Raw genomic sequence first — 21,382 nt, forward strand, 5'->3', positions numbered from 1 at the left:
AATACGTTCACATAGGGTTATTGACTATTACATTGCAATGTAGGACGAAATGGGTGATACATACATTTAGGTAATTTCCACTAAAAGTCTTGTTTGCAAAATTGCACATAGACAAACCGTAAGGTTATACAGGGGTGAGTGACTTGATTTATCGTGTGTTCAGCAACAAAAATATGTGGTGATTGTATTTATAAAAAAAAAAAATCAAAGAAAACACGTTTCAGTTGCAACATTTAGGTAATTTCCACTACATTGTAAAGGTTGTCAGATCAGAGACATCGAAGTCTTGTTTGTAGAATCACACAAAGACAAACTGCAAGTTTATACAGGGGTGAGTGACCTGGAGTCGACAGGTCAGACAGTCTGACTTGTATAGAGTTGATTTAAATCTATGTCTGTCATGGTTAGTCTGTAAGGTACGCCGTGACGGGGCGCCCTCAAACATCAGGCAACCCCTAACTCCTAGAGGAGGCCGGTGAGGGCGAAACGTCACGACGTATCTTACAGTCTATGTCATGGTATGAAGTAGAAATATTGATCTCCTTATACATATTATAAGATATCGATGTTTGTACAGTAAAGGACATTCTCACCAGGAATAAACGTTTTGCATTTGTGTGACAGTCATCTGTGTAATAAAAGTGAGTTTGGTTCTTTATAGGACATTCATTGAAGTCTTTTAGATTGGTTCTTCATTTATGCTTCATTTACATATCTGTCAATATTGCACCATTTCCATGTTGATTGGGTGTGTACTTCATTTGCAATTTTTAATAATTTACATTGACTCGTCATTTGCATATGTCAATTGGTGCTACATTTGCATAACTCAATTTGTACATCATTTGCATATGTCAATTGGTGCTACATTTGCATAACTATCAATTTGTACATCATTTGCATGTCAATTGGTGCCCCATTTGCATAACTATCAAATTGTACATCATTTACATGTCAATTGGTGCCCCATTTGCATAACTATCAAATTGTACATCATTTACATGTCAATTGGTGCTTCATTTACATAACTATCAATTTGTACATCATTTACATGTCAATTTGTGCTATATTTGCATATGTCAATTGGTGCTACATTTGCATAACTATCAATTTGTACATCATTTGCATATGTCAATTGGTGCTTCATTTGCATATCTGTCATATATTGTACATCATTTCTTATGGTCCTCTTTTATTGGAGTTTTATTAAACATATATTTTGCTGATATCTTCGTAAAACCTTGTACAAACAGTTATAGCTGGTCATAAGACTGTCAATGGAAATCTCAGGCTGCAGGACAGGTCATTTTTTTGGACAAGTCTAGTGATTGGACGAGTTCATAAATGGCATGAATTTCTGCCCAGTTTGACAAAAATTGACAAATCTGGAATATGAAACTATTGTAGACTAGTAAAAGGTCTGCTTGATAAACACTCATATCATGTACACGACAGGATAATATGTAAATCACAACATACAACATTGGTTTTTTTAGTAAGGTGTTATTTTATTTTTATTGTACATAATTCCCATAATTACATTTTTGACAATCACAATTACTACAAGGTGTGTTTTGGAAGGTAATTAAATCATGCGAGTAGAAATTTTGACACCATGCTTTGAATACAACTCCATCTATGTATCATGCTAGATTTTAAAGCGATCAAAAGATGAGAGAGTCTTGCAAGACATTTGTTAAAAATTACATGTACCCAATACTTATCATGTAGGGTTGTGATTAATGTTTTTTTTATTAATGATATGAAAAATGTTGTGAAAGTTAGAGAGGAATGATATCGTGTTTACTGTAGTTTGTCAGATAATCTGATTGGTGCATTCCTACCACCATGGAATCTGATTGGTGCATTTCTACCACTATGGAATCTGATTGGTGCATTTTAGGCCATTTGCATAATGGTTAACATTGAACATCTGCTCAAGAATTTTCATGTGTTCTATACATAATTTTGAGTATCTAACATTGTGAATTTCGTGAAAATTGTTAAATCTTTCTACAGATATAGTGGGACTTGTAAAAAAGTAGTCTAAAACTCAACCAGATTAGTCTTACCAGAAGTCTGACTGCAGATAATATTCAACATTTTTGCATCTACATTTTACACTTCCTAACAAAGGAAATGCATCAATGCGATTGGTTGGTTGCTGACCAGGTGACCTTCAAAGTCAACCAATAATCACTTAAGTTACATTGCAATGCAGATGCTCATCTACATTTACACTTCGTAACAAGTACATGCATCAATACGATTGGTTGGTTGCTGACCATGTGACATTCAAAATCAACCAATAGTCACATTGCAATGCAGATCTTCATTCTAAGTCTGCCCAATGGTAAAACACTTCCATCATTTGGACAACAGATGTTACAAATTCCATATTGACTTATTTCATGTTAACAATCTGAACAAGTTTCTGATTATTGACACCAATATATAGATAAACAGAAAACGATTTCCAGATACAAAACTGTTTATATATAGGAAATAGAATATATCTACACATACAATGGAAGATACAAAATTCACCCAAAATACAAATCTATTCAAAAAATATAATAGGAAAAAAAATGAACATTTCATAGGCAAGAAAGAGAGATGGCAAGAAAATAGTAACAAAACAAGTCAATTCCTGAACTCAACTTTGAAATTGATTATAACTGAAAAACAGTAGTTTAGTAGAAAATTTAGAAAATAAAAAATAAAATTGAATAACAGTATTTACTTAATGTAATACATTTGTGTAATTACTCTGTGTATTTCGTTCATACTCTTCACAGTGGAATGTAGACTGTACGATACGTCGTGTCATTCCACCCTCACCAGCCTCCTCTCACCAGCCTCCGGTTGGCAATTCTAGAAAAATTCCAGTTCGACACAGATGCGAGAGAGGTTGACTGATGTGTGAGGGCGCCCTGTCATGGCATACCTTACAGACTAGGGGTTGACTGATGTGTGAGGGCGCCCTGTCATGGCGTACCTTACAGACTACTTGGAATGTAGTTACTAAAATATGACATATTGTGTACTATTCAGTCAGTCACAGTAAGGGCTGACATGGCATCGCAACTTGTTGTATTTTACAGACTTCACGAAATGTGTAAAAGTAAAAAAATTGATTTTTATCATTGACGTCCCCATAAATTGTAATCTCTAGATGAAATGAATTACAGCACATGATGTTCCACAGTGCTTTATGCCAATATTGAGTAAATACTGCCATCATGATTGAGAGTGAACCGATGATTCTTACAGTAACATATGAATCTCAACTGGTACCCTATAAATCTTTTGTGAGAAAACCCACTGGGATTATCTTTGTTTACAAATAACATTTACAAGTTTACTAGCTGAGAACAGATATGAGATTATGATAAACATGATTTCTATATTTTCAGTATGTACAAAAACCTTGATTTAACAGTCATAGATATAACATAGACCAATATAGACAAATGGTCTATTCAACAGAGAATATTTATAGCAGATTGATCTATAGACAAGTGGTCTATACAGCTCAGACCAATGTCTGGATACTGGGTGTATAAGTCTATACAACATAAACTATAGAAGCGATCTATACAACACTGACCAATTATAGAAAGAATGGGTGTACAAAACTATACAATACATACTTGAAATTCTTGAGTACATACAAATCTACAGAGTGTATACAAAAAAAACCTGTCAGCCTCATTAAAATGTTACATCACATAATAACATGCAAGTCTTTACTTTCATTTAGGATTCTATATTTCAGTCATTTTCTTTGTGTTCATGGATCCAATGGTGTTTTCATTATGGACATGTGTTTTTGCTGGGGTTGGGGAACCATGGTAACAGAAGGAGGGGGGGGGGGGTATGGTAAACTGCCATAATTTCCAAAGCATGATGGGAAACCTTGGTAAAATGATTCAACAAATAAACTGATACATTAGTAGACATTTGTCAAAGTTTTCCAGTTCCCTATTACAGAGAATTTTTGATACGAGTGTCACAAAGGTAAAGTCTATCTCAGTCCCAACTCATTTATCAATTCTACTGCTATCTTAGTGATTATTTCAATGTAATGGAAAGAAATCAAAATATACTAGAACTATTTACTGAGTTCCTTCAGAATTATGGTAGAAAACACCAGCATTTGGAAAACACAAAATGTATCAAATTTCAACCCCCCCCCCCCCCCCCATGTTACTAGTATTTGAAAGCCTTGGCAAAATACTGATTGATTCAAATTTTGAGAGATACTTTTTATAGTATGCATGTCAATATCAAATATTTTCCCAGGCAAAGATCCTTTTTTCAAGCTAATGCACAAAAAATACACTTTTCTATTTTCAAATGTTTAAAACAAAGGCACGTGAAATTTTGTATGTTTGTTTTAAAATACATCAAAAATATAAACAAGATTGGTAACTAATTTTAATTGTTGTGTATTCTGTGAACTACAAATTGACTTGAAGGTGAACTGTGAATATCGAACACAAAGAAAATGAGAAATATCTTCCAAATGACACTTACATGATAGGTATCCATGGTAATAGTGCTAGTGAGTAAATATGACTAAATTTCCATGGCGACTAGTCACCTAGGCGACTAGACGTACTTGCCAGCCTTTCTAACTTCACAGCAAAGGAAGAGAGCAAAGATCATTCCCAATAACTGCAATGAAAACAAAAGAAAAACAACATGTGGTTATAGAGGGCAGAAGACACTGATGGAGAGCTTTTCATAGAGGGCGGTAAACATCAAACCAACCATTGTCAGTTCAAAACAAAAAGCAAAATGTAATTTAAAATGGCCATCAAAAACATTGCTAACTTTATAATTTAGTGACCTAACTTCTCTAATTTATGACTTGCAAAGGACTGAGCAGGAAAAAATATTCATGCAGTAAACCATTGGGTTATTTTATCTTATTTATTTTTCAAAAACTGGTCTCCCCACACACATTCTTCCTTCAGTAAGATTAAAATATACAAGGACTATTTCTATTGGTCAACTAACCTGAATAACAGCAATGGCAATGGCAACTCCACCAATCAAATACAGGTTATCTCCAACTACAGCTTCCAACTTCATAGCACATCCCTGTCAACAGAGAAATAAATACTGTTGGTTTATAGCAAGGAATATATATGGATTTAATTTTTGTTCAACATCAAAGTGGCCATATGGATGAGGATTGGGTATTTATTTTGGGATTTTTAATTTTTTTAAACAATTTTATCATGGTTTCCTACTTGGAAAATCAACATGTACCAACATTGTACAAGTTTGTGTTTGTAACTCAGTAAATTATTAAAATCTACTAAATGTGTGAAAGGTTTGTTATTGTACGTACAATTTACTGTGAATGTAGTCAGCCGAGTACATGTATAATGAATGTACACCACAGTACATTTACTACATAGAACCATGCTCTATAAATCTTAGCATATGTGCACACATAATTTCTAATATCTATACTGGCTAACTTACATCTGTGTGGAACTTGGTAATATCAGCGGCACCCATACCACAGCCTGTAGAATGCTCCATACAACATGAATCAGGAAGCTGGGTGTTATTCCAAGCTGGGTTGGTATTCCACCAGTCCATGTAGTTCTCAACACCACAACACTTCTCCTATGATGAAAATAAATGACAACACAGACATTAACACTGTTATGCACACACTAAGATACATCTATACATGATTTATTAAGGACTTTATTTTAGTATTTTGGTATCAAACTCCTATTTGTAACTCCCCAAGAAGACATGTACCAAAGACGGACAGCACATAACTACTGATCTTCACTGTAAATTGCGTCTCGGGGACCAATCTCCCTGAAAATGAAGTTTTTCAATTTTCTCCAAACTTTGACAAATGAACATGTCTTCCTTGTCCTGTGTGTTTGTTTGTTTGTTTGTTTGTTTGTTTGTTTGTAGTAAATCTAAATTCCTCAGAAATCATAAACTTTTCGTCTTACATTATTCAAAAAAGCTAGACTTAGTTTGTGTCTATCTTGGGAAAACCAAAGGCTGGAATACCAGTGGCATATCTATTGTTCTTCAATGTGGGAGATTACACAAGTGGGTAATAGCAGTTCCTCTGTTGTGTGATTCTAATCACCCTGTGATCAACATAAACATTGGAAGTCCCAAAACATTACTCTGTACGTTTATGGAACTTGAACTCCCAAATAAGACCACAGTTAAGCCAATGTCCATACAATAGCTTACCACTGTTGTATCAACATGTTGTGACTAATAGTTTTAGTTTGTGTTTATCTTAGAAAATGGAAGGCTCAATTGACCACCTATTTCAAAAATTAATCTGATTTTTTTTCCTTTTAAATGATTTAGCTTTCTTGAATAATGTAAGACCAAAAGTTTAAGATTTCCGAGAAATTATTTAGACTTACTTCATTTTGAAGTCTATCCCAAGTACTTGTCAAGCCTTCCTGTCCAGTCTTTCCGTAGTTGTCCAGTTCAGCCATCAAGTCACTCTTGACTTTGGTTTCAACCTGTAAGTAGATGGAGAACAAACACACACAATTAGGTTGATAACAAACAAACAAACACATTTTGAGGTTAATGATAACACAAACAAACACACACACACACACACACTGACACACACACACACAGACACTGACACACACACATACACACTGACACACATATACAGACACGCAGACACTGACACATACACACATACATGTACATACGTACACACACACATACATACACACATACATACATACATACATACATACATACACACACACACACACACACACACACACACACACACACACACACACACACACACACACACACACACACACACACACATAACATTAGGGTAATACCAAACACATTTTATGGTTAATGACAAATACAGTTGAGATGTTACCTGTCCTCTGTAGACGTATCCAAGGATACCAGCAGCAACTTCCATTATAAAGATAATCAACATCAGGAAAAAGAACTGTAAAAAAAATAATTATACAATGTTTAAAATGTTAAATAGCTGTCAGAGAGATGTCAGCTTTTAGTATTGTAGAGAGACAGTTTACTTTGTTTAGAAGTAAAATGAATTTATACTAAAACCACATGATGTAGTATATTCTATACTGTACTGGTACAATAGCTTATTGCTGGCAGCATAGTAGATTAGATTGTGTTGCATCAATTAATTGATTAATTGATTAACTGATAGCCCAATGACCTGATTGGTTGATTGACAGATTGGTTGATGATTTGATAAGTTGATGAAAAGATTGGTTGAAGACTTGTTTGGTTGAAAAAGTGATTTGTTAATAAATTTACATATTGATAAAAATGACGGTTTGCCTGATTGACTGATTGATTGATTGATTGATTGATTGATTGATTGATAAAATCATAATTTTACAACTTACAGTCAACAGTAGACACTGGTTTTCTTTCCATGCACCAAGACATCCGACAAAGCCAACAATCATGACAATAATACCGACGGCTATGATGAGATTTGCAGCAGATGCCATTGGTATGCTTGATGTAAGGGTAGCATAGTCTCCTTTGGTGACACGGATCCAGATACCGATACCAAGAATGGCAATGCCAAGAATCTGAAATACGTCCATAATAACAATTATTGAAATATGTTCATAATAACAAATATTGAAATACGTTCATAATAACAAATATTGAAATACGTTCATAATAACAAATATTGAAATATGTTCATAATAACAAATATTGAAATACGTTCATAATAACAAATATTGAAATACGTTCATAATAACAAATATTGAAATACGTTCATAATAACAAATATTGAAATATGTTCATAATAACAAATATTAAAATACGTTCATAATAACAAATATTGAAATATGTTCATAATAACAAATATTAAAACATGTTCACAATAACAAATATTGAAATCTGTTCACAATAACAAAAATTGACATATGTTCACAATAACAAATATTGATATATGTCCAAAATAACAAATATGGCCACCATTCGACTATATTTCACTCAGTCATAAAACCAAGTGACGTTATATGTCTAAAATAGTATGTTACCTTGGTTGACTAACTTGTTGCATGTCAGAGATATGAGGTGAATGCATAGACGGAGGGATGGACGGACAGACATACAGACGGACGGACACAGACGGAACAAATTTGAGGGATAAATATTTAACATTTTGAATGTGTCCACAAAATCACAATCTTCAACGTTTTGAAATGAATCCACAAAAGTAAATTTTGTGACTTACCCAAAAGATAAGGTTAAAAAAGAACACTGTAAACTTGATAACCCTGGCACAACCTTCTAACGCCATCTTGTATGCTTGTCAAAGTATCTGAAAACAAAAGATACAATTATTAAATATATGATTAAAATGAATCACAGTTGTTATGAAAAAGTCATGAGAAACATTTTAAGTTTTCATTTTGAATTTAGCATCTCTCCCTTCTACACCTACATGTATTACTTTTGATAACTCATTCAAGGACAGATAAACCACAAATAGTTTCTAAAGTAGTACATTATACCATCGAAGAGCCAAGTTGAACAAAAAATATGGAATATATACACTCGTCGTTCTATGTCACAACAACGTGTGTCTACGTCACTTGTTCTACTATGTTCAAAATGAGTCAAATGTTATTGCTTTCCTTCATTTTTCTTTGATATTACAGGCACTGGTATAAATATGTTATTCTCCAATATTTTTCTAAATGTTCAGCCAGAAAATACTCATGACCTAAGGGTTGTACCTATTTGTCTAGCGACTCATAGTGACAAAGACCCCTTAGGTCACTCGTATTTTCCTTGGCTGAATGAAGAAAAATATACTGGGGAATTTAACATCTAATAATTGTCAAAATTGAAAATGAAAAATTAATAAAATAGAAGTCCATCTACCGAATTCTCCAGGCACACACGATGTTAGTCATAATTTGTTTGGAACAAATACTATAATACGACAGAGCTCCATGATGCATGAATTCAAGTGAGGCATAGTCGGGGCATTTGCAGTTTTCTTTATACTCGTGAAAGGGCAGGAGAAAACATTGCAAGCATGAGTACAAATACCCCCCCCCCCCACCCCCGTACCCACACAAGAACTAATGCAGTATGAGGTTGTTTATATTACATGTTTTTATCTGAACCAGCAAATTGCCATAAAAATCGTTAAGTGCAATCAAGCGCGTTTGTGTACAAAAAGTGTCTGTGACCTAATTTGCATATCATTTGCATGCAGGTATGCAATCATTTTTTCCAGTTTTGCACTTTCATGAAAATACTACTACTACTAGTTTAGTATGTGCGTACACAGGTGCAAGGAATCACTGGTACATATGTAATTATTACATACAGGTACAACGTACGTATCAGCTATAAATTGCACTGGAGCATGTGCATACAATGTACATGTACTATAGTAATATTCTTGAAGTACAAAGTTCTTTTGACAAAATTCATGACATGCCAAACTTAAAACTGCATAGTAATAAAGTACAAATAAGGTCATGTCATTATTTTTTTCCGATAAATATGCTTCTAGTATTTAATAGGGTACTATACTTCAAAATGGATTGTCTTAATAACCTGTCAAAATTGAAATTAAAAAATAACAAAAAATCAATTACTATAAAAATGCCTATTATTGATTGGAATGTTAGGTACATGTATATGTGTTATTTACATGATTCACACCTTAAGTCAAAAAATTTCCAGGATTTTCCATGAGTTTTCCATTAGTTTTCCAGGAGTATTAATCTCAACTTTGGTCATTTTCGTAGGATTGTTGACCACTGAAATCACATTTTATTTGTCAACACGCCTACTTTTTCATACATATTTTTCACCTATTTAATTGATAATCTTTTCTGTATTTCTGATATTTCATTATGTTATTATTTCATTATTTATTCATTTATCTATTGATTGCTACAGATGTTTGTATATGATTACTGCACAAAATATCATTAATATTGAAACTATTTGAATTTTCACCCCATAAACAGAAAATATTACCAATAGCACTAAAAACAATGATTTTCATTTATTATAATAATAATAATAATAATAATGTGAATTGTTATTTAGCGCTTTGTGTTTCCCACTCTGTGTGCTCAAAGCGCTCAGATCTATATCGGCACAACAGCCCTTTATACTTCCTCAACTCCCTGGGGAGCATACAATCCACTGAAGCCTTTATGAGCACATAAGATTAAAACATTCACATTGCAACCTCTATCCTACCAGGTCCCCAAATATACAGCTGGGTGGACTGAAGCACAATCGTGGTTCAGAATCTCGCCCAAGGACTTTAGCCATTCAGAAACAAATGGCAGCGATGGGGCTCGAACCTGCAACATGCAGAACCTGCATTTACATATGTGTATATAACAATGCATACCTATATAATACTGTATGCCAAGCATCACTGGCACCTTTACCATATACATGTATGTACAAAATGTACCTAACTACCAACAATGTATAATACTGTATGCCATGCACATACGTGTATAATACTGCATACCTACATGTATATAATAGTATATACTGTATGCCAAGCATCACCCCTACCATATACTTACATGTACACACCTAAATACCAACAATGCATATCTATATAATACTACAGTATATGCCAAGCACCACCCCTACCATATAGTATACATATACATGTACATACGTGTACGCCAATGCATACCTATAATACTGTATACCAAGCACCACACCTACCATATACTTACACACCAAGCACCACCCCTACCATATACTTATACACCAAGCATCACCCCTACCATATACATGTACAACAATTTGCATACCTACATGTATAAATACTCTACATTAAATGAGCCATTAAACAATCCAATGTCACTAAAGTTGATATACAAGTACTTATCTAGTATTCAGTCACATACATAAATCTCTGTCTAAGCCCATAACTGTCACTCTCACATTATATGTAACTAGGGCTACTCCAACCACACACATGTACATTTGACCTGGAATCTATGCTCTCACCATACCCCTACCCATGACTGGCATTTCACTAGTTGACATTTTCTTTAATTAATGAAGTTATGACCAAAAATCTGAATCTAGCAGGCACAGTTCCATAATAGAATGGTACAGACAATTGTTATTGATATCACAGATATTCTGTTTCACATGGTCCAAGCCTTGGACTATGGAATGATATTATCATAAATTAATACTAACACTTGATAGTACTACATGTTACCAATGATATCTTTAGAAGGATTCCATCTCTTTCAAATCACTACAAACATCTGACCCTACCTACCGCTGTGGCTGACAATTTTTGTATTATAAGTATCAATGTCAGAACATATGTTTATGATATGATAAACTATGGACTGCTAGTTTGGGCTTTGCAGGGTTCCATTATCAGTACAGTACACAAATTTGGAGACCGCAGAAGTTTGCAAAATGTTACAGTACGTCCTGAATTTCATGTCATTCTATGTAGCGGGAACAGTCGCCCTCGAAATCTGTGTCTTTCAGCCATTCTCATTCATCTCATCATTCATGTACAGTTCAGTATTGTGACGTCTGACTGTAACTGATCGCTGTGTTGACACACCCGTGATGACTATACTGTAGTCAAAATGATCACAATCATTTTTGAATGAATATAATTTTTCCAATCCCTTTTATCTGCCCCTTCTCCTTTCTGATGCTCTATAGCTATGTTGCTTTACAAGAATTAATTCACTCTTCCTGCTTGACGAATAGTTTCATCGACATCATTATTTACCACAAAATTTTCAATTTCATATTTGATCACATCAAATAGGGTGAAAGCTACTCATGTTTGGAAACCTAGAAAGTTCAGTTTTCTGTTTTGATGCCCTGATGACAATTGTATAGAGAATGAAAGCTATACCGAGTAATTTGAAACCTGTGTAGGTAGGTTTTATTGAAACTATTTAGTTTTCTGTTTTGATGATCTGATGATTCTTTGTGTACATGTAGCTACACAGAATGCTTAGAAACCTGTGGAGGTGGGATATGTTGGGACTTATCCAAGTTTTCTGTTTTGCTGGTCTGACTACATGTATGTAAAGCTATATACAAAATATTCTGTTTAGAAATCTGTGGAGATGGGTTTAGTCGAGAGTATTCTGTGTTGTTTTGCCATCTTGATTATGCTACATGTATGTAAAGCTATATAGATAATATAAATTCTGTTTAGAAACCTGTGGAGATGAGTTTTGTTGAGAGCATTCAGTGTTGTTTTGCCATTTTGTAGATTCACAAAGCTAGTTGGACAGTGTTTAGAAACTGGTGGAGATATCATGATGGGTTTTGTTGAACTCAACTAACCATTCAATTTCTGTTTTGCTGACCTGGTGATGCTTTCTAATTGTGAACCTAAACAAATTGAGTTGTCGAGTTTTATTGACATCATCCTTTTTTTATTTAACTCTTTACAAATAGTAAAGAATATAGTGATAACAGAAGAACAATAACTGACGTCACCACTATCCTATGACCGTCTGTCACCTCTCTCACAGTGTTCTCACCATTTAACCCTTTGTGTATTATTTGAATGTACTTCAGGGTTGAACAAATCCACTGGTCCAGGGTCCGGGACTAGCTATTTTTTTGGGCGTACCACACAAATTTTACCTTGTCTGGTCCATTGGACCAGTACCTTACTGTTAATAACTATGTTAAAAAGTCATCTGAATATACAGATTCATAGGCAAGAGTTAATGTTTCACATTAGCGGGACCTGGGACCACTAATACTTTCAGCATGACCACTGGATTTTCCAATTGTTGTGTCAACCAAGCAGATTTTACCGTTAGCTTCTCTTAGGACGAGTCTTTTTAATTCTATGTTTCTTCAGAGCTGACCAACCCTTCATTTCTATGATTTGACAAAATAATCAGACTATTAAAAAATGGGCGCCCTCTTTGACAGGACCAGGAAATGAAATATAACATCACTAATTTAGATGGTGACAACACAAGTGCATATCAGGGCGAAAAAACATTAGTTAATTTCTGGAATTTGTTGAGAACATCAACACTTCCTTCTGCCTTTAATTATCATTTCTACGACTACTAAAGGCATGGTTATGATGTGAAACCATCTCAAACAATTGTACACTTCAGATTTTTTGTCAGGGGTGGTATAAGTAGGGAAAATCTACTCTAGTACCCCAGTCATTTTACCAGGGTTCCCTACCAGTGTTTTTGTTAAGAGTGGTGAGTAGGTAAAATCTACCTGATTTCCCCTGTCATTTTACCAGGGTTCCCTACCAGTGTTTATGATAGTAAGTAGATAAAATCTACGTGAGTTCCCCTGTCATTTTACCAGGGTTTCCCACCACATGCATACTGAGAAACTGTGCCAGTTTTACCAGATTTGCCCCTTCCTGTTACCGAGGGTCCCATCCCTTAGCAAAAGCACTGCCTTTTCTTTCTTCCTATTTCTAAACCAACTAGCCAACCCGTCATTCTAGCGGTGTTATGACGAGAAACATACAAAAAGATAGGTTTACCCATCCATTCACTCAATTCATCTATCAACATAGCATAATGTACTTTTAACTTCACTTAGATCTATTCAATAATTCTACAGTATATACATACATTACATTTACAAAAAGTTGACTCCACCCTATTATCAAATTTACAATCCAATTCTGCGTACACATTATTTAAACTGTATTATGGCATATAATAATGTAAACTACTACTGGACACAATGAAAAAGAAATGTACCATTGGTAATTATGTGTACAGGCAAACTTCCATATGTAGTTAACTACTTAGACTCTCTCACAGTCCTCGGAGCATCGCATTGCTAAAATAAAAGGGCTGTTTTGTATGTACTGATATCTACTGCAGAAATTGTAGTCTAATATCATTGTACTGTGGGCCCTCATTGACTACATATGGCTAAACATTTGTTGATGTGTTACTGGGATGCTTGGGACAACACAATAACACATCAACAAATAGTCAATGACAGCCCACAGTACAAGGATTTTCTAGTACAATTATGCGGTAGATATCTGTACATACAAAACATCGGTACAAACAAATATTCATTACACATTGGTGAATTTTTTAAAAATTTTTTCATTATAATAAATTTATAAATGGCAATGCATCCATATTATGGAATTTCATGTAATTGCAAAGGGTTTGGGACCCAGTAAAGGGGGGGGGGGGGAATCTTTTACAATTTGCATAGAATAATTCTATATATGATAACTTTGGAGGAGAATCCTGTTATTAAAAATACCTAAGGAATTCAGGTAGCAGTTATCTACTTCACCACCTTTCACAAACACATGGTGGCCATGGAAATAGATGACCTTCCGGCTATCCTGAAAACAATAAACTGTCCTTGAATCATGTGGTTATCATTTTATTATGAGTAATAGTAAATAGATGGATTCTGATAGAAAACTAATCTGGTTGTGACTCCCATTCCCGGTACGAGTAACACTAGTAGATGTTTCTGAACTTGGCCCAGTACTTGGTTAACTTAGCCAGGAATTGAATACTTGGTTAACTTGGCCAGGAATTGAATACTTGGTTAACTTGGCCAGGAATTGAATACTTGGTTAACTTGGCCAGGAATTGAATACTTGGTTAACTTGGCCAGGAATTGAATACCAGGTTAACTTGGCCAGGAATTGAATACTTGGTTAACTTGTCCAGGAATTGAATCCCAGGTTAACTTGGCCAGGAATTGAATCCCAGGTTAACTTGGCCAGGAATTGAATACTTGGTTAACTTGTCCAGGAATTGAATACCTGGTTAACTTGGCCAGGAATTGAATCCCAGGTTAACTTGGCCGGGAATTGAATCCCAGGTTAACTTGGCCAGGAATTGAATCCCAGGTTAACTTGGCCAGGAATTGAATCCCAAGTTAACTTGGCCAGGAATTGAATACTTGGTTAACTTGGCCCAGGAATTGAATACTTGGTTAACTTGGCCAGGAATTGAATCCCAGGTTAACTTGGCCAGGAATTGAATCCCAGGTTAACTTGGCCAGGAATTGAATCCCAGGTTAACTTGGCAAGGAATTGAATCCCAGGTTTTCATTAGTCTTTATCTGACCACAGCCATATACAAGTATATAATGTATATTCTTTTGTTTAGGATCAATAATTTCTACAAGTTGAACTCTGAGTAATAAAAAAACCTGTTTTTTAGACCTAAATTTTAATCCTAATCCAAAGTCTGCCTTCAAAAATCTATCAATATTTGTTCATTTTTATTTTTTATTTTTTTTTTACATTTCAATGTTATTTGTTATAGGTATGTTATTTGATCATCACAATACATAATGTTTCATGTTTATCTGTCAGTGTCAGTGATTCTTGAAATAATTTGTCAAAACATTAAAAATCATCATTATTTTTCAACTTGTTTCTAATAATTATGCTTGTGCATAATATATATTACACTGTAATATATTTTTATCCAATATATTTTCTTCGTTTTACCAGCTACTGCTCGACTGCTGTAATTATTTGTGTTCTACTTGTAGTGATAAGGCCACTTAGGTCAGTCTTATTTTCCTCAGTTGAATGAACCAAAAAAATAAAATCAGGAAAAACTTCAAATTTTTCATATTTGTAATTGCTAAATGTTGTAGCTGGCTAATGTAAACTAATGCATTGGGAAGAAAGGTTTAGCTTTGCTGTTAATTGTTGTTATATTGATCCAATCGATTCTTTAGTCAGTATGTGACTTTTGACCTTCAAGATGCTATTTTAATCACATGACATCACACTCAGGTGACTTGTGAATAGAACACTTTCATTGTTTACACACTTCCTTGCTCTACTCAGGTTATTCAAACCAAAAATAATGACAACCTGTTTCCTGATTCAGGAGACTTATACACACTGTCTAACCATTTCAATCTTGAACAAAATGGCAAAATTCCCTTCTTACTTCTGTTATCATTCACGTGAGTTCTTGTACACTAAAACTGATCAACTGTAGGAGATACTATCACACCAAATTAATTTCATTTATTACAATGAGAAGTTTGACCTTTTTGCTTTTCACTAAATCATTGTGAAAGACAACAGAATTTTCAGAGTTACAAATTATAGAACCGTGCAGTTACATTAATCTACAATTCTTACATACCATGTACCAGGACAGACCAGCTAGGGGTAGTGTGAGGTTGGAGAATACATTATACTTTCTAGAAGCTATCACACTCCATTTATTGCACAGGAAAGTTTTAACGTTTAAAAAATAAAATAAAAATAATATTAAATTTCTCCCACTGAATGCAATTGTTCACTCTGTACAAATAAAGTAACTATAAAATAAGTGATTTTAAAGTTATTCATACATTTGTATCCCTCAAATGCAAATTTCTATTCACAGAGTAATTTTTTTTTTGGAAGCCACAGCAAATCTCGAATTTTCACTGACATTTCAACAGCATCATCAGGGGTGTGTACTACAATCTGCTGTCGTAACATGTCGCATGAAAATTTGCACAAAAAAATCTTTTGACTGTGAGTAGAAATATGAACCTGAGTCCATGAACATGTAAGAATCTTACACTTACATGTACAATAAATGCCTTTCAGCTCATGTAATAAGAAATAATATCAGTACAGTTCTAGTTACAATCAGGCAATGTTCCCTCTGGGTTACGACAAAGGGTGTGTCATAAACAGCCATGGATATCAAACAGTGCTGTAGGAGAAGTGTCTGTGACAGTCTATTCTATGGGTGGACTGTGTTGTGGCAGTCGCACGATTTTTACAACTTTCTTTATCTTTTGTTTATTAGAGCAGAACAAGATTTAATGCCTTTGTTGTTCTTACCTGTACACAAGTTTTATGAAAGCCTTTATGTTGAGACAGGTCAACAGGTCAAATTTAGATGTAGTTTCTAAGTCGATGCACTACATTCCTCTACCAATGAACTAGTGGTGGGTAAAACTACATTTCACTATCAATATACTGTCACATTGGTAAAATTCACCAGGGTACCCCACGAATTTTACCAACGTTTCCACCCATTGTTTAGTACTAGAGGTAGGTAAAGAGGTCAAATTTACATATTGTATTAAAAGTTTTCAAGTAAATGCACATTTCCATACCAGTGTTTTATACAGATAAATGTAGATAACATTTACCAGGGTACCCCCACTCATAATATCAAAGTTCCCACCCAGTGTTTTGTTTAATACTACAGGTGGGTAAAAAGTCAAATTTACTATTACAGGTAGTAAGTTTATTACTAGAGTATACAGCCCTTATTTTTTAATAACATGGTTCCATATCAATATTTTATAAAAACAGAGGGTGTAATGAGGTGAGATTTACCTGAACTTCTGTCATTTCACCAAATTTCTATACATGTGTTTTGTCACTTGTTATAATCTACAACAGGTACCCCATAGACTCACTTCACCAAACTTCCCTTATCAGTATTTTACTGAGTAGAGGTGGTAAAAATGTCAAATTTTATTTCAGTTTTCCAAGTCATTTAACCAGACTCAAGGTCCCTACCTGTGTTTTATCACGTAGCAGCTAAGCTTAATTCTAAAAGTACACGCCCATTCATTTTAACCAGGTTACACAAATCTATGTACATTTCACCATATATTCCATTTTTTCGAAAAAGACTTTGAAAAAAACTAGCGATTATTGCTGAGTCAATCTGCACACCGATAAATTGTATACCAATGATTGTACAAGTTTTACCAAAGTCTTCTCACGAAAACCTTACTGGCTTCACAAGAGAAACAAGAATGTAGAAACAGTACTAGTAGTAGTCAAACTGTGCACCAATAGAATGTACACATATCTATGTAAATTTTACTGGATTCTTGGTCACTATGGGAAAAGGGAATATACTGATTGTGATCACCATTCTGTGCACCAATAAAATGTACGTCTATTGTCAAGGAATTCATTCATCCACTCTATGCCTGTACTATAGTTCTACAGTTCTAAAAGAAGCTAACTATCAAGTGAAATTTACACCTACCTGCATATCTACACACAACAATTAATGATTACATAAACTCACTATCTCACACACAATGCCTTCACATTCCTAAATCCATTTTATTACAATTGTACTAAAAAGGGTGTGTTTACTAAAACAGCACTGGCCTGTAGATAGGGTGTGTTACATACACTGTGACTACTACTACTGTGGACAAGGTAGACATTGTATCTGGAAGGCCAGGGTTTCGATTCCACCGTTTTGCTATGGGCTGGGAACTCAGGTAACAGGACGAGGGAAATCATGGCATAGCTTCCCATACGTTATATACCGTAATAACACTAATACCAGAACCTTGGATGAAAAATCATCAGAAATATGATATATATATATATTGTGTACCTAAGTACAAATGTAACTCCTTGTGTTCATGTATGTAGGTCACATCATTTTAAAAGTTCATATCAATGAAACTGTTTAGGAAACCTCTTGAGAATTAAAACTGCTAATAGGACATATAATTGAAACTTAACTGTTTTATTAGTTACAATGTATGTCAGTAATAAACCACAGACCCTACACATTTCATGTAGGGTCATTATGTATAAACAAATAATGTCACAATATTTACTACATGTAAGTGGGTTGCAACAGGTGACCAAGTGGTTAGCATGTGTGCGTCTTACCACTGCAGTCTGGGTTAAACCCACTCAGAATTGGCTGGGTAAACAGCAGTGTGCCTTCTAAGCCAATTTGACATGCCACTGATGCACAAAATTCCTAGTGACGCACCAAAACTTGATATTCCCCTATCTCTTACTATGTGGTGACGAAAAAGAAAGTTTTTCCTCATTTTGACCCACAACAACACTTGGCTATCATTTGAGGGTACACTGACGGTTATTTGATTGAAATTTATCTGATCTGTATACAAGAAGGGTGATGCTTCGTTTGATCCTTCCCAACAATGGAGGTTTTCCCAGGTACTCGGGTTTCCTCTTGCTTTAACACTACTACAGTACTGTACAAGTGGTGACCAGATATGAATTTCTGACTTTAATTCTGATTAAGAAAGTATAGTATTATTTAATCTCAAAGATCTACTGGAGCATTCTCTGTGATCATAATTATGTTGTGATCATAATAAACAATCCCATCATGCATCATAAATAAATGAATGTGACATGGCTCATCTTATCAAGTTACCATGTACATTTTGTATGTGTATTCACATATATTTAAATTCTCAAAAGAATTCAAGGTTATGCAAATTAGCATGTGACTGTGTTGAGCCTACTGCTCAATATACACATTGTACTTGTTGATGAAACCCTAGGACAGTGAATTAAAATGTTGTCCAGTACATGAATGTACAAACTAACAGTAGTGCTTGTGTGAAAAATAAGTCTTAAAACAACTTCGTTGCTACTTTCTCCACTGGTACCAGTGTGTTTTTGTTAAGGGTAGTAAGTAGGTAAAATCTATCTGAGTTCCCAAGTCATTTTACCGGGGTTCCCTACCAGTGTGTTTTAGGCAAGAGTGGTAAGTAGGTAAAATCTACTAGAGTTCCTTACCAGTGTGTTTGTCAAGGGTGGTAAGTAGGTAAAATGTACCTGAGTTTCCCTGTCACCTGTACTTTGCCAGTTTTACCACAGTTCCCCCTTTCTGTCTAAACCTTAGCAAAAACTCTAGGAAACTCCGACCTATTTCCTATTTTCAATTAATTATGAAAAAAGCAGGGATCACAATGCGACTTTTTGAAATAGCGTCAAACTGATATCAAAATTCAGCCATTTTAAAATCCAATATGGCTGCCAAATAATTTGTTAATTAAGTACATCAAAGCGAAACTATAACACTGAGAATTCTGAAATATCTGTAATCTTTTAAAAGGGCCAGGAACAAGTTTTAATATGACAAAGTGTAGAAAAAATTTGAATGACTTCGATTTTCCAGGCAAATTTGTTCTGAGGCACATTCAACCTTCAAAAGTGAAATCATACACTTATTTTTACCGATGACTACCTGTGTTATTTTCCTTGCATTGTTCATTTACTTGTTGGCTTTGTTCTGACTGGGCAATTCCCAAACGCTCCATTAATAATGTTCAAATGAGTTATCAATTATTCACATTTTTCATATCATTTCTTTGAAATTGATATTTGAACAGTTTCTCTGTTTGCTAACACAATATTACCTTGTAGTCAGTGTAAAATACAATTAACAGAGTTATTTACAATTTGTGGATTCCCTGGAATTTAATCTAATGTAACTCGTTAAAATACAATTAACACAAACATCTAAAATGTATTGTTGAAACAGAACAATAAAAATTTTACTGCAATTACTGTAATTCATACTTCTTTACAAATATTGGGCCCCAATTGTTGGCAATTTACGATTGATATTATAATATTGACTGTAAATAGCTCAGGTCAATTTACATGTAAACAATGCCATCAACAAGTTTCCATAAGAATTACGTCTTACATCACGTTACGTTTATTTCATATATTGAAAACTAACGACTGGAATTCGGGCATTCATAAAAGGAATTGGAGCTACCTTTCACGAAACACAAAGAGAAATAAAAAATATGAGAGGGCAACACCTTGGTTTGTTCTCCGAGTCTCTACAAGTGTATTACAGTTAGTGAAAAGGGCCTTCAAATTTGCACCTCGTCAGGCTCGCGTCAAGTAGTTGTTTATTTTAGCATCCTATGAACTCAAACACAATATAGTATAACACAAATCTATCGTTTGACAATTACTTCAGAGTCGTGTGTACTGTTACCCTACCATTGCTTTTTAAACAGCAATGCCATGTCATGAAGGCAAAGCTGTTGGGATGTTGTACATGCCTACCCTGTCTGGCTGGCTGGCCGCGGCCTACATTTACTTTACTGCAAAAACGAAAGCTAGTGTAGTAGTACCATAGTGAAAGCAGTGTTATGTCAATTCGTCATGGGCGCGGTTTAAATTATCTGACCGGCTCTTGCAGGATAATAAACCCAACGGCGTGCAAATTCAGTAAATACTTCACCTTCGTCCCTGGGATAGACAGTATTTAAAAAAAAAACACCACTTACCTGAAGGTAAAAACTGTTGGATTATAGTGAAAAATGGTGTGCTTCCTCCTGCGCCAGTACTTCGCTTTCACTGTCGCTGGATTATTGTTGACAGCAATTTAAGCCCACCTAAGGTTGCATCAATTATTCGTAATAGAATACACCATATTTAAAATAGGGGTAGCTGCTTATTGTTTATTGATAGCAAAAGAAAAAATATCACGCAATATTTTGGGTGAATAAAAACATCCTAATTACTACGTAATAACATATCTGTAATCTTTTATTGGAGTAATCAGGCCAA

The 21,382-nt window shown here is 34.6% G+C and overlaps 1 protein-coding gene across 1 annotated transcript; it reads right to left on the reverse strand.

Annotated features, from left to right (window-relative positions):
* Positions 1-1,493: 1,493 nt before the first annotated feature.
* Positions 1,494-21,192, reverse strand: LOC144448341 (tetraspanin-4-like). Its single transcript, XM_078138548.1, has 8 exons — positions 21,100-21,192; positions 8,282-8,368; positions 7,431-7,622; positions 6,923-6,997; positions 6,429-6,530; positions 5,500-5,646; positions 5,026-5,109; positions 1,494-4,680 (listed from the first exon to the last, which is right to left on the reverse strand). Exons 2-8 carry the CDS (start codon positions 8,345-8,347, stop codon positions 4,615-4,617), a joined length of 732 nt encoding a protein of 243 aa, XP_077994674.1. The 5' UTR covers positions 8,348-8,368; positions 21,100-21,192; the 3' UTR covers positions 1,494-4,614.
* Positions 21,193-21,382: the final 190 nt, after the last annotated feature.

This window comes from Glandiceps talaboti, chromosome 17, assembly GCF_964340395.1.
Source record: "Glandiceps talaboti chromosome 17, keGlaTala1.1, whole genome shotgun sequence".
Taxonomy (NCBI): Eukaryota; Metazoa; Hemichordata; class Enteropneusta; family Spengelidae; genus Glandiceps; species Glandiceps talaboti.